The 17,460-nt window shown below is 37.3% G+C and overlaps 1 protein-coding gene across 39 annotated transcripts in view; it reads right to left on the bottom strand.

The window, feature by feature from the left end:
• MYO9A (myosin IXA) overlaps nt 1–17,460 on the bottom strand; it is a 257,518-nt gene that overhangs the window by 193,089 nt on the left and 46,969 nt on the right. For all 39 annotated transcript variants that reach the window (XM_086322710.1, XM_086322713.1, XM_086322730.1 and 36 more), the window contains exon 2: nt 3,040–3,950. In XM_086322710.1, the coding sequence (XP_086178836.1) occupies nt 3,040–3,879 (840 nt within the window). In that variant the 5' untranslated portion in view covers nt 3,880–3,950. The remainder of the gene's footprint in view (nt 1–3,039; nt 3,951–17,460) is intronic.

Below are 17,460 nucleotides of genomic sequence, written 5' to 3'. Positions count from 1 at the left end.
ATAGGTGTTCTTAATCAGACTGAGAAAGTTCCTTCTTATTCTGTTTGTTGAGAGTGTCTTTTTTTTGTTTGCTTGTTTTAATCATGAAAAGGTGGTGTTTTTGTCAAATGCTTTTACTGCTATCTATTCAGATAATGGTGTAGCTTTTGTCCTTTAGTCTACTAATGTTTAACACTGCATTTATTTTTATATTGTTTAACCAATCTTTCATTCCTTAATATAAATCCTACTTTACCATAATACTTCTTTTATATTTTGCTGAATTGTTTGCTAGTATTTCCTTAAGAATTTCTCTGTTTCAAGGGATACTGGTCTGTAGTTTTCTTATGTTGTGGTGTCTTTGTCTAACTTTAGTATCAGTGAAATATTTTGGACCTTGTAAAATTAGAAACTTTTCCTCCCTCCTGTTCTATTTCTTGGAAGAATTTTGAAGGATTTGTGTTAATTCTTCTTTAAATGTTTGGTAGAATACATCAGTGAATCCATCTGGTCCTAGGCATGATTTCTTTCTTAAGCTTTTCACTGCTAAGAAACAGACTCACAGACCTAGAAAACAAACTTATGGTTACCCAAGGGAAAAGGGGGTGAAAGAGGGACAAATTAGGACTTTGGGGTTAGCAGAAACACAGTACTACATATAAAACAGATAAACAACAAGGTCCGACTGTATAATCATATTATATGGTTATAATATGTATATCATTATCTGATTTATAATTATATATAAAGAATCATATTCAATATCCTATAAAAAACCATAATGGAAAAGAATTCGAAAAAGAGTGTGTGTGCGTGCATGCTCAGTTGCTCAGTTGTGTCTGACTCTGTGCGACCCCATGGAACCCACCAGGCTCCTCTGTCCATGTGATTCTCCAGGCAAGAATACTGGAGTGGGTTGTCATGCCTCCTCTAGGGGATCTTCCCAACCCAGGGATTGAACCCAGGTCTCCTGCATCACAGGTGGATTCTTTACCATCTGAGCCACCAGGGATATATATAACTGAATCACTTTCCAGTATACCAGAAACTAATACAACACTGTAAATCAACCTACTTCATTATGAAAATTTTAAAATTTAAATTCTATAAAAGAGAGGGTTAAATCTGGGAGAAGATATGTATATATTTTCAGAACACATGTCTGATAACAGATTTGCACCCAGTATACACAAAGAATGGAGAAGGCAATGGCACCCCACTCCAGTACTCTTGCCTGGAAAATCCCATGGACGGAGGAGCCTGGTAGGCTGCAGTCCATGGGGTCGCTAAGAGTCGGACACGACTGAGCGACTTCACTTTCACTTCTCACTTTCATGCATTGGAGAAGGAAATGGCAACCCACTCCAGTGTTCTTGCCTGGAGAATCCCAGGGACAGGGGAGCCTGGTGGGCTGCCATCTATGGGGTCGCACAGAGTCGGACACGACTGAATCGACTTAGCAGCATACACAAAGAACTCTCTAAACACAACAATAACAAGTTGGGCAATAGATTTTGACAGACACTTGACCAAAGAAGAAATGTAAGTGGCAAATAAACACATGAAAAGGTGTTCACATCATGAATGTATTATAGAATACACATTAAAATCATGAGATACCACTGTATACCTATTTGAAGGCTAAAATTAGAAAGGATGACTGTATCAAAGGTTAGCAAGGATATGGAATAACACGAACTGTATACACTGCTTGGTGGGAATGTAAAACAGTATGTACAATTTATACATAAGTTTGGCAGTTTCTTTAAAAGTTAAACATATACCTATGATAGGACCCAGGCTAGCCAGGTGGCTCAGTGGTAAAGAATTTGCCTCCCAATGCAAGAGATGCCAGTTCGATCCCTGGGTCAGGACCATTCCCTGGAGAAGGAAATGGCAACTTGTTCCAGTATTCTTACCTGGGAAATTTATGGACTGAGGAGCCCGGTGGGCTACACAGTCCATGGGGTGGCAAAACAGTCAGACATGACTTAGCAACTAAAATACAAAAACATACATGATATGATCCAGTCATTCCACTCCTAGCTATTTACCCAAGAAAAAAAACAGGTTATGTCCACACAAAAACATACTATTTTACATATAATAACCAAAAACTGGAAACAACCTACATGTTCATCAAAATATGAATGAATGAACAAAGTGTGGTAAACCCATACAATGCAATATGGAATACTGTCTTAGCAAAAGGGATTGTTGACACACACACAAAGTAACTATACCATGTGAGAGAAGTCAAACATAAAATAGCATGTACTACACAATTCCATTTATATATAACTGTAAAATGTACAAACTAACCTACAATGACAGAAAGCACGTAAGAGGTCTCTAGTAGATAAGAGGAGAAGGAGAGGTGAGAAAGAGGCATGGCAGAAGGATACGAGAAAATTTTAGGGATAATGGATATGTTTAGTATCTTGACTGTGTTGGTGGTTTAGTGAGTATACACATACGACAAATTTATCAAATTGTACACTTTAAATCTGTGCAATTACACCTCACAAAAACTCTTTCAAAACAAGTAATATTAACTCTCTTTTAAGCTCTAAAACAAAAAGTGTATTCTGTTTCCTCTCTATCCTTGATGATATTACTTATAAAATATAACTAAAAAATTTTTCCCATAGTCTCTATATTTTCCAAGATGAACCCTTAGAATTTCAATCCTAGGCACAGATTTTAAAGCTGCAAAGACAAAAATATATTGAAAAGAATATTTTCCCCAACTACCCGTTACCATAGTCAGTTACACACAGGAGTCCTGCCCCTGCTATCTCCCTTTACAGGGGGATATATCTGACTCCAGTTATCTCTTTCCTTTGCATCACTATGGCCCAAAGTTCCTCTTTGAAAAAATACTGCCTCTGTTACATCTTTCGATCTTCCACACTGTCTCCTATCTTCCAGTTTTCCTTGGTAACTAAAAAATGATATCTATACTTCTATTTAGTTTTATTTCATTTTCTCACATCTAACAAATTTTAATTTTTTTTAAGATATGTTTAAGAGTAAGAAAAATTATTTCTATACACTTACCTCAAGTACTGGTCCAGCGCCAAGAATAATTTGTTCCACTCCACTGGCAAATCCTTTCTGACTGAGGGCAGTGAGGTGATGAATAAGAAAGTTCGTGCTTTGAGTCTTTCCAGAACCGCTCTCTCCTGAAATAACGATGCACTGATTCTTTTTGCGCTGAAGCATGGCATGGTAAGCTACATCAGCCACAGCATATATGTGAGGCTCAAGTTTTCCCAATTGATGGTTATCATACATTTTGACATACTTGGGGTTATAAATAGGAAGAAACTTGAATGGGTTAATAGCTATTAGAATACTGCCAACATAGGTATAAATTTTTTCATGCTTAAAGCGATTTCGTAGGTTTTCTAAGAGAGTTTTCTCATTCAAATCAGGTAAGCTACATAAATCGTCAAAGTCCTTCTGCTGAGGCTGTGGAAGGAAACCCCGTTCCATCATCCTGCGACGTTCTTCTGTTACCCGTAGCCATGACTGAAGACTACCATAATGAATTGATCCATCGAGGTTTTTTTCTCTCAGAAGAAAACGGTAGTCCTCTCCACTCAGGCGATTTTCCAGAGCCATGCGGGGCCATAACATCATTCGCTGAACTGGGCAGTCTGTTGGATTGAGTATCCATTCTTCTCCACCAAATTCTTTTACCTCTGCTAGAACGTAACATTTTGTTTTGTCAAGATGAAGCTTGTTTATAAGTGAGTCAATCACCTCAGCAGCCGTGGAGTTTTTTCTGGCAGGAATCGGACAGTAGATCGTCTCTTCTGAAATTGTCCCAGGATATATACGTAATGTATGCTCATTATCCTCAAAGCGTCGTCTTCCTCCATCATTTATATTCATATTGGATCCTGTCCCATCAGCATGGATGGTATGTGTTCAGGATTGCACAAATCATTTTCATGGCAAAAGAACTGCAACATAAAAGATGTCAAACACTAAGAAGTCATATTACACAAAAAAGAGGCTTAACAATTATGTTGATTATATCTTTTAGAACAAAAAATCCCAACTCTTCTCTTAGAATAGGAACAGTTCTTGAAAACAGTCTAACTGACATCCCAGTATTTCATATATTGTCCAAACCTGGACGCTTCTAAAGCAGCCAAAATTTTTTCAATGTTTTGTTATATTAGTAATTCAAAACCCCAAAAGTAAAAATAATAATTAATTTGTCCTCTACTATCTCATATGTTTCTGAGGTAGGTACCTGGGATCAGAATCAACTTCTTTCTTTACATATGAAAAAGAGCCTCACTGAACACTGAATTGAGATGGACAAAACAATCACATAAATCTAATCATCATATATCCAAAAGCTCTTATGGATAAAGCAAAACCAAGAAAGAGTGTTACCAACAAAGCAAAAATTCGTGAAAGTAAAAACAGTAAAAAGATGAGATCAGATAAACAAATTAAACTAGATGGAGTTATAACCAAGAAAACAACAAGAGAATCCTTCAACTATACTGCTGCTGCTGCTAAGTCACCTCAGTCGTGTCCGACTCTGCGTGACCCCATAGACGGCAGCCACCAGGCTGCCCCGTCCCTGGGATTCTCCAGGCATTAACACTGGAGTGGGTTGCCATTTCCTTCTCCAATGCATGAAAGTGAAAAGTGAAAGTGAAGTCGCTCAGTCGTTTCCAACTCTTAGCGGCCCCATGGACTGCAGCCTACCAGGCTCCTCCGACCATGGGATTTTCCAGGCAAGAGTACTGGAGTGGGGTGCCATTGCCTTCTCCAACTATACTAGATACTAACAAAATGCTCTCCATAGTAGTTGTATCAACTGACTACTGCAGTCACCTAGGAAGAGCTTGTGTTTCTCTGCCTCCTAACCAAAAGTCAGTACTGTCAGACTGGAGTTTCTGCCAATGTAAGAAATGTAAAAAGCTGTTTCGGTACTTCAAATTGAATTTCCCTGATGACCACTGAGAAGGGGTAGTAACACATCCTATCATTTGCCATTGGGGCTATGATTGTTTATTCAATTTCCCCTTTTTGATTTGTTTTCTCATTATTAATTTGAATGAGTTTTTTATATATCCCATATATTCAATTTTTAGTTGAATGAGTGACAAATATCTGCTACCATTCAGTAGCTTATCCTTCTATTTTGTTCATGTTGCCTTCTGTTGTACAGAAGTTATATTTTTGATAAATTTATCAACCCTTTACAGGTTACTATTTCTTTTTTAATAAGCAACATTAGCAATTGCAGTTAACTTTTATTATGTGTTTATTTGTACTAGTCATTTTTCAAAGCATTGCACATGAATTATTTAATTTAAAACTCCCAAGTCATCCCTGAGGATTGTTTTTATCATCATTTTTACAAAAGAGAAAACACATAAATTTTACATAACTTGACCAAATGTGATAAAGTTGAGATTTGAAGCAGGCAGTCTGGCTCTAAAACCTATATACTATTATCTCCTGGTATAGTTTTTCTAAATCTTCCTTTATCCTAAGGATATAAAGTTATTATCCTATATTTTCTCCTAAAAGACCAAAATTTTGCTTTCCTTATTTAAGTCTTTAATGCATACATAACTTATTTTCATGTATGTTGTAAGACAGGGCTCATAATTATTTTCAAATCAAATTCAGATTAGCCACTGAACCAGCACCACAATGAAGATTCTAATCTTTCCTCACTGACTCATAATGCTACCTCTGCCATGTGGCTAATTCCATATAAGTATCAATCTGTTCTGGGCTCTGTAATCTTTCTCACTAGTCTATTTACCAACAGTAAGCCTATCTTAATTAGTATAGCTTTTTATCTGGAGGGCATATCACCTCAATTTGTTCCTCTTTAATGTTAGTTTAACTATGTACCACCATAAAAAATTTAAATATCAGTTTATCAACTACAATGAAAAAACTTTTTGGCATTTTGATGGATTTTATAGATCAATATTGAAAAAAACTGACATCCTACTGACTTCCCATTCATAAACACCATGTTGTTGTTTTTTGTAATCACATTGTTTCACTGCTAAGGATTATCTTATTTTCATATACATCCAATCTTTTTTCAATTTAAATTTTGCAATTAAGAGATAATACTTGTTTACTTACCTCCTTAAACATTCTACATAACTGGATATTTTTCAGAATAATATTTTAATGTGATCAGAGTGAATTGCTCTTATGATTGTTGATTTTATTTTTCTCAGCATTAGATGACTTAATTAGTTTGAGAATTTAGCTTTATAGGTACACTTTTTGATGGAAGACTTGTTTTTCATACCAACATTTACTAAGAACCCATTATTTACTACTTTTTTTTAACACCACCACAATACTATTAATACGATTACAATACTATTACCTTTAAATTAATATTTTTAATATGACTGACATTTAATTTTCCCAGTTATCTCATAAATATTTTTCTTACATTTGGTCTATTCAAACAAGGAGATCTGACCTACAGTAACAGCACAGTTATGTTTTAAGCCAGGAGGTTTTTAGTTGGAAAGCTATGTTTGTGTTCTCCTGAATTCCTAGGAATAAAGCCTCATATAAACTATGGCCTCTGGCAACAGAAAGCAGCAAAGCTACTCCTTATGGTCACACAGGCTGTTCCCTGTACTATTCCAGGATACTGCATGCTGCTGCTGCTAAGTCTCTTCAGTCGTGTCCGACTCTGTGCGACCCCACAGACGGCAGCCCACCAGGCTCCCCCGTCCCTGGGATTCTCCAGGCAAGAATACTGTGGTGGGTTGCCATTTCCTTTTCCAATGCATGAAAGTGAAAAGTGAAAGTCAAGTCGCTCAGTCGTGTCCGACTCTTAACAACCTCATGGACTGTAGCCTACCAGGCTCCTCCGTCCATGGGATTTTCCAGGGAAGAGTACTGGAGTCGGTGCCATTGCCTTCTCCAAGGATACTGCATAACTCACCTATAAAGATGAATAGTATGGCAGCCCCAGAACCAAACTCAGAAATACTGTTTTCAATAGAGGAGCCCCACCTACCCTGGACTCGTGGTTACCAACGATTAGTCCAATTCCAGTGACATTTCTGCATTATCTCAAAAAGGCCAAAACCTCAGCTGCATTCCCTGAAAGCTCCCAGCCATAAGCCCTACTCATTGCTCTGTGTTCCATTCTCTTTCCAAGATAGAAACGTTTGCCTTATTTTGAGCCCCATTTATGTCAATTCAGTTATCTCTTTTTGTTACACAGTCACTTCTTTGTGTTAGAAAAAAGGGGTTCTCTCAAAATGTCACTCATAAATTTCCTGGTGGTCCAGAAGTTAGGACTCCATGCTTTCACTGCAGAGGGCCCAAGTTCAATACCTGGATGGAGAACTAAGATCCCACAAGCTGTGCAGCACACTCCCCACCAAAATGTTTTTTAAAAAATCACTCATAAATACATCTTGACAGCAAGCCATGAGTGTTTATCAGAATCATCTGGGAAACATTTTAAAAATATACATTTCTAAGCCTCAAAATGGTTCTGAGGTTGGGAAAACAAAGCGATTCTTTTGTTGCTGGTCCAGAGAATAGCATTTGGGAATCGACGGTCTATATTTCCACTTTCCACTCCCTTACCACTCTTTCCACATAGCAAGCTACTGCCAATGTTTTTGAAAGATGTCACCAATGACCACAAAGCTGTCAAATCCAAAGGTTTTTTCTCAAACCTCATCTTAACACACCACACTGCAGCATTTGACTAAGGTGGCCATCCTCTCATTCTAAAAACAGCCCTCACATTACAAATATTTTTCTTATAATCTTCCTGATAGGTTCATTATTTTTTTTATGAATCACTCTTACAGTTCCTCTTCCACTATCTCACTTTAAAGACAAAAATATTCTCCCAATTTTTGATCTCAAACCAGTGCTCATTTGTCTGGTTGATTACATCTAGTCCTCTACAATTTACACTGTTACCTATTACCTATGGATGCTTTTGTACTGTACTGGCAGAACTGAACAATTATGACAGAGACCAATATAGTCCATAAAACTGAAAATGTTTATTATGTGTCCCTTAAAAGAAAAAGATGCTGACCCCTATTCTAGGATAACAACTAAAAAAAAAAGGATAAAAACATAACTTCACAACTAATAGAATGAAAATATGGGATGATAAAAAATAATCTATTCAAAAGAGGGCAACAGAGGCATTTAGAACAGACAGAACAAACAGAAAGTAAACTAAATATAAGTAACTAAATTATTAAGTGTGAATGTGCCAATGAAAACAAAAGATTGTCAAAGCAGGTGTTTAAAATCCACCTATGTGCTGATTTCAATACACACAAGTGTATAATATGAGGATACAGAACCTAAAGTTTAAAAAAAAAAAAGAAGCTATACATGTAAATTCTAGCCAAAAGAAAGTTGGTATAATCAAAATAACTTCAAGCAAAATGGAAAAAGAAAGTTGAGTTAAATATCTCTTAAGCCCATTTTAGCTTTTACATACTGTAATACTAGGTTTACACCTGAGACAAAAGTCCCTGGATATCAGTGGTGACCCTGAAAAGCAGAAAACAGAAAAGAACTATAATAAGTTAAACAGGAAGTGACAGACTGGCAAGTAAGTAGACTGGCAGGTGTTCTCATATCTGCTATAGGAGAAAGGAGAAGACATATGAGTGAAATGTTTGTTAGAGGGCTTGAGAACACACCTTTATGATTATAAATAGAATCAAACAGAGAAGCAGACACCAAAAACTTAAAAAAAAAAGAAGGTCTAATAAGCCAAGGTTCTTTGGTAAACAAAACTAAGATTTAAGTCAAAGGCAGACAGGTAACTCTTATGGAAAGAAAAAAATGACACTTTTTCTGGAAGAATTTAAAAACGAGTAAAATGGTGGGTTATGAAATAGCTCTTCAGGTTAACATATGTTAAGAGTGCATATTAGCTGATCTTCATCACTAGACAGGCTGTTAGAGCCCCATTTTAACCTTTGGTAGATCAACAGCAACTAAAAGCCAAATTTGGTACTAAAAGAAAAGAAACCTTGTAGTATTTCAACTAAAGAAAGGGTGATGGAAGAAATGAGTTATCGTATGACACACCACAGCATAGGTGTGTGGACATCTATTGGTTTATCAGTAAGTACTCTGTAGCTTCTTCTGGTCAAAGTACTATAATTTTCCTCAGAAGACCTCCTCCCTTGCCATTTGACACAGTTTGAATGGACTGACTTCATCCTCCAGTTAGCCGAGACACAGGCCTGGCCAACCAGTTTATTCCATTCTCCTTAGCGACAGTGGCTGCTTTTTGGGACAATCTACTGAAAATTTGCTGTAACTATTAGGAAAGAAGCATTTATTGTTCCTACTAGGACTGCTAACCTAAGATATAAATCTAGAGCTGTTGGCAGGCATCTTCTCTGAATGGATAGAAGAAGCCTCTCTGCAGTTAAAGAAATGAACTAACTCAACACACAGCAAGGCCTTACAACACTGAGCCACTGAATCTAGCTGTGTCTCTGATAAACTCAACCACTGAATTGCCTTTTTAAGCGTGCCAATCAATTCCTTTTTATTCCCTGAGCCACTTCGAGTTTGGTTTCTACTCTCTGTGACCAAAAGAACCCACTACAGTAGGTTCAGTACAATATCCTTTGATAATATAGGTATCCCCCCAAAAAATATATATATAGGTATCCCTTATTATACAAATTTCTCATATCCAAAAAAATCTCACAATCTAAATTCAGGAGCCAAATATATTTGAATATATTTTTGGATACTTCCTTCACTATCGTACTATTTGCTATCCACTTGGGTAATCAAATAAATTCAAATAAGGCAGTACCACCGAGACATCCAAATTCACTATCAAAACTGAAGAATTAAACAGATATGAATGGTGAAGAATACTTGTAATACCAACCATGCAGAAACGTGGCAAGGGATGAACAATACAATGTCAAGTAAAAACATATAAAATATAAAATTGTATATAAAGGCATACATATATAATGGACCAAAATATTCGCTTTTGAAAAACATCTTCAAATTTTCCTTTTATAGTTTTCACCAAAAATAAATTTGATATGCATTACTTCATTCTAATTGAACAGAAATTCTATGAGATAGGAAATAAAACTATTATCTTGTAAAACAGAGATTAAGGCTAAAAAAGCAAAATATATACATATATAATTTACGATTGATATTTCAAATCAGCAAAGGATTAATAATGATGTCGGGATAAATAACAAATTGTGAAAATAAAACTATACATATTAAGAATTACTGGCACTTAATACCAATTAGACACTGCTATATTTTTCATAAAGAAAATTATTTAATATTTTTTATGCCCTATCCCAAAGCAGTTACTTCAAAAGTATACGCTAACAGAGAAAAACAATGTGGTGAGACGGTTGCTGTGGTCAGGAGGGTGTGGTTCAGGATAGGCAAGCTTATGATGTTATTCACTGGACGGAGTTAGAAGAGACTAATTACAGAGGAAAAACTATGGTGAAGGAAACAGAGTTCAGGAATACAGTTTCCTTTAAATGAGAAGTTTGGTTAAAAAAAAAAAGATCAAAAGGAATAACTAAATATTTTTAATGAAGTGTTTTGCAGCTATATGCTAATAAAACTTAATTTGCAAAAAAGCATTGTTGCTTTTACTTTTTATCAAGTTCTCCCAAGTTATTTTTCAACAAGAAAAAAGAAGTGGCCTTTCTCTTTATATGTACTTTATCACAGGGATCTGTTTATGCAGTTTAGCAAGCAAGATCATAACTTATTACTCAGTAACAAGAGAACTCAAAGGACAGAATCAGGAAAATGTACAACTTAAAAATGAAAACCTAGCTTTGCTACAGCTTCAAAGCAAAAGACTCATCAGTACATTTTGAAAGAACATTCTACTATCAAGGTAGGGTCCTCTGAGAAAACATTACTGACTTGTGTACTGCTACTCTCCCCATGCTACTCATGGGGAGAGAGTTATTAAACATTTTGAAGTTATGTTAGAAAAATGACTCTGGAAAAGTGGTATTCAAGAGCTAGTACTCAGGTTTTTTCATTTCTTAGTACTTAAAATTGAAATGTTCTATAAACAAATATACTCATTACCATACTAATGTATAATCACATGCAGACATACCTTGGAGACATTACAGTTTTTGGTTTCAGACCACCAGAATAAAGGAAATATTACAATAAAGAAAGTCACAAAGATTTTTTGCTTTCCCATTATATATAAAAGTTACGTTTACACTATACAGTCTACTAAGTGTGCAATAGCATTATGTCTAAAAAATGTATATACCTGAATTAAAAAACACTTTATTGCTTAAAAAAAAAAAGCTATCTGAAAAGCTTTCAGTGAGTTGTAATCTTTTTGCTGGTGGAGGCTCTTCCCTAAATGCAGATTGCTGCTGATCATCAGGGTGGCAGTGACTGAAGGCTGGGGTGACAACAGCAACTTCTTAAAATAAGACAACAATGAAGTTTGCTGCATCAACTCTCTTCCTTTCATAAATGATTTCTCTGTAGCATGCAATGCTGTTTGATAGCATTTTACCCACAGAACTTCTTTCAAAATTGGTAGTCAATGCACTCAAGCCCTGCTGCTGCTTTATCAACTACGTTTATGTAATAATCTAAATCCTCTATTGTCATTTCAGTAATCTTCACAGCATCTTCACCAGGAGTAGATTCCACCTCAGGAAACCATTTTCTTTGCTCATCCATAAGAAGCACCTACTCATCTACAGGTTTTAACATGAAATTGCAGCAACTCAGTCGCATTTTCGGATTCCAACTCTAATCCTCTTGCTATTTCCATCACATCTGCATTCACTTCCTCTACTGAAATACTGAATTCCTCAAAGTTAGCCAGGAGGGTTGTAATCTGCTTTTTCCAAACTCCTGTGAATTTTTGATATCTTCTCATGAATCACAAATGTTCTCAATGGCATCTAAAATGGTGAGTCCTTTCCAGAAGCTTTTCAAATGACTTTTCCTAGAACCATCAGAAGAATCACTCTCTATGACAACTATAGGCTTATGAAAAGTTTTTCTTAAATAAGATGACCTGAAAGTAACAATTACACTTTGATCCATGACCTTCAGAAAGGATGTTCGGTAGGGAGCATAAAAACAATAACATCATACATCCCTATCAGAGCTCTTGGATAACCAGGTGTATTGTGTCAATGAACAGTAATATTCTGAAAGCAATCTTTTTTTTCCTGAGCAGTAGGTCTCAACAGTGGGCTTAAAATAGTCAGTAAACCATCTTGTAAATAAATACACCAGCATCCAGGCTTGGTTTGTTCCATTTCAGACCACAAGCAGAGTAGATCTACCATAACTCTTAGGGACCCTACGATTTTTGAATAAATAAGCACTAGGATTCAAGTCACCAGCTGCATTAACCCCTAACAAGAGACAGCCTGACCTTTGCAAACAACCACTGACTTCTCCTCTCGAGCTATTAAAGTTCTAGATGGCATCTTCTTCCAGTAGAAGGTTGTTTCATCTACACTGAAAATCTGTTGTTTAAGCAATCTTCCTTAATTACCTTAGATCTTCTGAATAACTTGGTGCAAATTCAACATCAGCACTTGCTGCTTCACCTTGCACTTATATGTTACGGAGACAGATTCTTTCCTTAAGCCTCATGAACCAATCTCTGCTAGCTTCAAACTTTCCTTCTGTGGCTTCCTCACCTCTTTCAGCCTATATAAAATTGAAGAGAGTTGGGGCCTTCCTTGCTCTGAATTGGTCTTTGAAATAAAGGAATATTGTAACTGGTTTGATCTTCTGTCCATACCATTAAAATGTTCTCCATGTCAGCAATAAGGTTATTTTACTTTCTTTTATACATTGTTTACTGTAGTACCTACTTTTAATTTCCTTCAAGTTTTCCTTTGCAATGGCATCGAACTGACACAAGAGGCTTAGTTTTCAACCTATCTCAGCTTTTGACATGCCATGCTTGCTAAGCTGAATCATTTCTAACTCTTGATTTAAAGTGAGAGACATGCAACTCTTTCTTTCACTTGAACGCTGACCAGCTACTGTGGAACTATTAATTGGCATGATTTCAATACTTCATATCTAAGGGAATAGGGAGGGCTGAGAAGAGGGAAAGAGATAGGGGAGTGTCCAATCCCTGGAGCAGCCAGAACACATACAACATGTACTGATTAAATTCATTGTCTTATATGGGTGTGGTTTGTGGCACCTCAGAACAATTACAATGGCAACATCAAAGATCACTGATAATCATAATAAATATAATAATAATGAGAAAGTTTGAAATATTGAGAGAATTACCAAAATGTGACTCAGAGACATGAAGTGAGCCTATGCTGTTATAACACTGGATGGAGGTGGTGATCAAAACCATCCCCAAGAAAAGAAATGCAAAAAGGCAGAATGGTTGTCTGAAGAGGCCTTACAAATAGCTGAGAAGAGAAGTGAAAGTGAAAGGAGAAAAGGAAAGATACACACATCTGAATGCAGAATTCCAAATAGGAAGGAGAGATAAGAAAGCCCTCCTCAGTGATCAATGCAAAGAAATAGAGGAAAACAACAGAACAGAAAGACTAGAAATCTCTTCAAGAAAATTAGAGATACCAGGGAAACATTTCATGCAAAGATGGGCAGAATAAAGGACAGAAATGGTATGGACCTAACAGATGCAGAAGATACTAATAAGAGGTGGCAGGAATACACAGAAGAACTAGACAGAAAAGATCTTAAGGACCCAGATAACCATGATGGTGTGATCACTCACGTAGAGCCAGACATCCTGGAGTATGAAGTCAAGTGGGCCTTAGGAAGCATCACTACAAATAAAGTTAGTGGATGTGATGGAATTCTAGCTGAGGTATTTCAAGTCCTAAAAGATGATGCTGTGCAAGTGCTGCACTCAATATGCCAGCAAAATTGCAAAATTCAGCAGTGGTCACAGGACTGGAAAAGGTCAGTTTTCATTCCAATCCCAAAGAAAGGCAATGCCAAAGAATGTTCAAATTACTGCACAATTGCACTCATCTCACACGCTAGCAAGGTAATGCTCAAAATTCTCCAAGCCAGGCTTCAATAGTACATGAACCTGAACTTCCTGATGTTCAAGCTGGATTTAGAAAAGGCAGAGGAACCAGAGATCAAATTGCCAACATCCACTGGACCATAGAAAAAGCAAGAGAATTCCAGAAAAACATCTACTTCTGATTAACTGACTATGCTAAAGCTCTTGATTGTGTGGATCACAACAAACTGTGGAAAATTCTTAAAGAGATGGGAATACCAGTCCACTAGTATTACCTGCCTCCTGAGAAAACTGTAGAAACAACCAGACATGGAACAATGGACTGGGTCAAAATTTGGAAAGGGGTACGTCAAGGCTGTATACTGTCATCTTGCTAACTTATATGCAGAGTACATCACGTAAAATCGGCTGGATGAAACACGAGCTGGAATCAAGACTGCCAGGAGAAATATCAATAAATTCAGATATGCAGATTGCTTTCACCCTTATGGCAGAAAACAAATAGGAACTAAAGAGCCTCTTGATCAAGGCAAAAGAGGAGAGTGAAAAACCTGGCTTAAAACCCAACATTAAAGAAACAAAGATCATGGCATCTGGTCCCATCACTTCATGGCAATCAAATGGGGAAACAATGCAAACAGTGACAGACTTTATTTCCTTGGGCTCCAGAATCACTGTAGATGGTGACTGCAGCCATGAAATTAAAAGAAGCTTGCTCCTTGAAAGAAAAGCTACGACAAACCTAGACAGCAGAGACATTACTTTGCCAACAAAGGACTGTGCAGTCAAAGCTATGGTTTTTCCAGAAGTCATATATGGATGTGAGTTGGACCATAAGGCTGAGTGCTAAAGAATTAATGCTTTTGAACTGTGGTGTTAGAGAAGACACCTGAGAGTCCCTTGGACTGCAAGGAGATCAAACCAGTCAATCCTAAAGGAAATCAGTACTGAATATGCATTGGAAGGACTGATGCTGAAGCTCCAATACTGTGGCCACCCGATGTAAAAAGCCAACTCATTGGAAAAGGCCTTGATGCTGGAAAAGATTGAAGGCATGAGGAGAACCAGACAACAGAGAATGAGGTGGTTGGATGGGATCACTGACTCAATAGACAGGAGTTTCAGCAAACTTCAAGAGATGGTGATGTACAGGGAAGCCTGAAGTGCTGCAGTCTATGGGGTTGGACATGACTGAGTGACTGAACAACAATTCTTCCTCTTCTGGGCGCAAAGTTAAACTTTATTCCCCAACCTTTTCTGCAGTTAGTTACACTGCGATTAAGTCCCACACCAGTGACATGTGGGCAGGCTGAGCCATTAAAAGCCCCTAAAGAAAAGTATCTGCCTTACCGTATTTGCTGGAAGAATGAAGAGGATCCAGCTGCTGCTGCTGCTGCTAAGTCGCTTCAGTCGTGTCCGATTCTGCGCTACCCCATAGACGGCAGCCCACAAGGCTCCCCCGTCCCTCGAATTCTCCAGGCAAGAACACTGGAGTGGGTTGCCATTTCCTTCTCCAATGCATCAAAGTAAAAAGTGAAAGTGAAGACGTTCAGTCACGTCCGACTCTTAGCGACCCCATGGACTGCAGCCCACCAGGCTCCTCCATCCATGGGATTTTCCAGGCAAGAGTACTGGAGTGGGTTGCCATTGCCTTCTCCAGAGGATCCAGAGAAAAGCTCTAAGATCCTAAGGGACACAGAGCCAATAAATGGAGGACCCTGAGTCCCCCGTGACCACGACGAGAAGACTACCCACTATCGCCCCAACCCAATCCACTTTTATTGGATAGTGAAGTAAATAAAATTTTATTGAGTAGAGCCACTGATATTTGGAGGTTTTTCAGTTATAGTAGGCAATTTACCCTAATGCATTATAGTTACATTTTTCCAATCCCTCCCTTCTAAGGAATTCTGTAAGCAAACTCCTTAGATTCAATCCATCAATAATTACATTGGTCTGCCTTTAAAATATATCCTGAATCTAACCAGTCTTCACTATTTCTATCTGTATCACTTACTTCAAAGCCCACTATTATTGTCTCATCAGGCAACCCAGGCGAGTCATAGTTGACTAACACGATATCATTAGTCATCAGAGATATGCAAATCAAAATCACAATGGGATATGCCAAATATGTCCATGAAAAGATTTGTACAAGAATGTTCATTGTCACTTCATTCATAAAAAAGTCCCAAAATGAAAATAATCAAAATGTTCATCAACAATAAAAGTAATAAATGGAATACAGGACAGCATTAAAAAAAGAACAAATTACTGATATAACATGAACTCACAGATAATACTGAGTGGGGAAAAAAAGCCAGATACAAAATGACACACTCTAAATTATCCCATTTATATAAAGTTCACAAATAGAGAAAGTCAGTCTATGGTTATAAACTTCAGAAGTATGATTCCCTTTAGGGGAGAAGTTTTGGAGGCAAGGCACAAAAAGAAGCCTTATGGCATTTTATAAACATTCTATATCTTGACTTAGATCTAATACATAAGCAGCTATATACATATAATTTTTAAACTGTGAACACTGAGTATTTTAACCTGTGAATACCACACTTACTATATGTTACACCTCAACAAAAATGAGGAAAAACTTTAGAATAACTAATGAGATTAGTTATCTGAAGTTAAAATGATATTTGATGTGATAAATATCAGTCTGATATTAAACTGTTACTGATAAGAATGTTTCAAAACTACACTTAACAGAATCTTTAAACACCTTGAGGAAGTACAAAAATCAGCATTTAAATTAAATATTGTTCCAAAGATTTATTTTATTGAAGCATAGTTGATTTAAAATATTATATTAGTGTTGGGTATATAACATAGTGATTCAGTAGTTTTATAGATTAAATATACTTTAAGTTACTACATCAGATCAGATCAGATCAGTCGCTCAGTCGTGTCCGACTCTTCGCAACCCCGTGAATCGCAGCACACCAGGCCTCCCTGTCCATCACCAACTCCCGGAGTTCACCCAGACTCACGTCCATCGAGTCAGTGATGCCATCCAGCCATCTCATCCTCTGTCGTCCCCTTCTCCTCCTGCCCCCAATCCCTCCCAGCATCAGAGTCTTTTCCAATGAGTCAACTCTTCGCATGAGGTGGCCAAAGTACTGGAGTTTCAGCTTTAGCATCATTCCTTCCAAAGAAATCCCAGGGCTGATCTCCTTCAGAATGGACTGGTTGGATCTCCTTGCAGTCCAAGGGACTCTCAAGAGTCTTCTCCAACACCACAGTTCAAAGGCATCAATTCTTCGGTGCTCAGCCTTCTTCACAGTCCAACTCTCACATCCATACATGACCACAGGAAAAACCATAGCCTTGACTAGACGGACCTTTGTTGGCAAAGTAATGTCTCTGCTTTTGAATATGCTATGTAGGTTGGTCATAACTTTCCT

This window comes from Bos grunniens, chromosome 10, assembly GCF_055505025.1.
Source record: "Bos grunniens cultivar Pamir isolate PY7600 chromosome 10, Bosgru_T2T1.0, whole genome shotgun sequence".
In the NCBI taxonomy this organism is placed as follows: Eukaryota; Metazoa; Chordata; class Mammalia; order Artiodactyla; family Bovidae; genus Bos; species Bos grunniens.
Note: the sequence above shows the minus strand (reverse complement) of the source record. Positions and strands in the feature narration are given on the sequence as shown.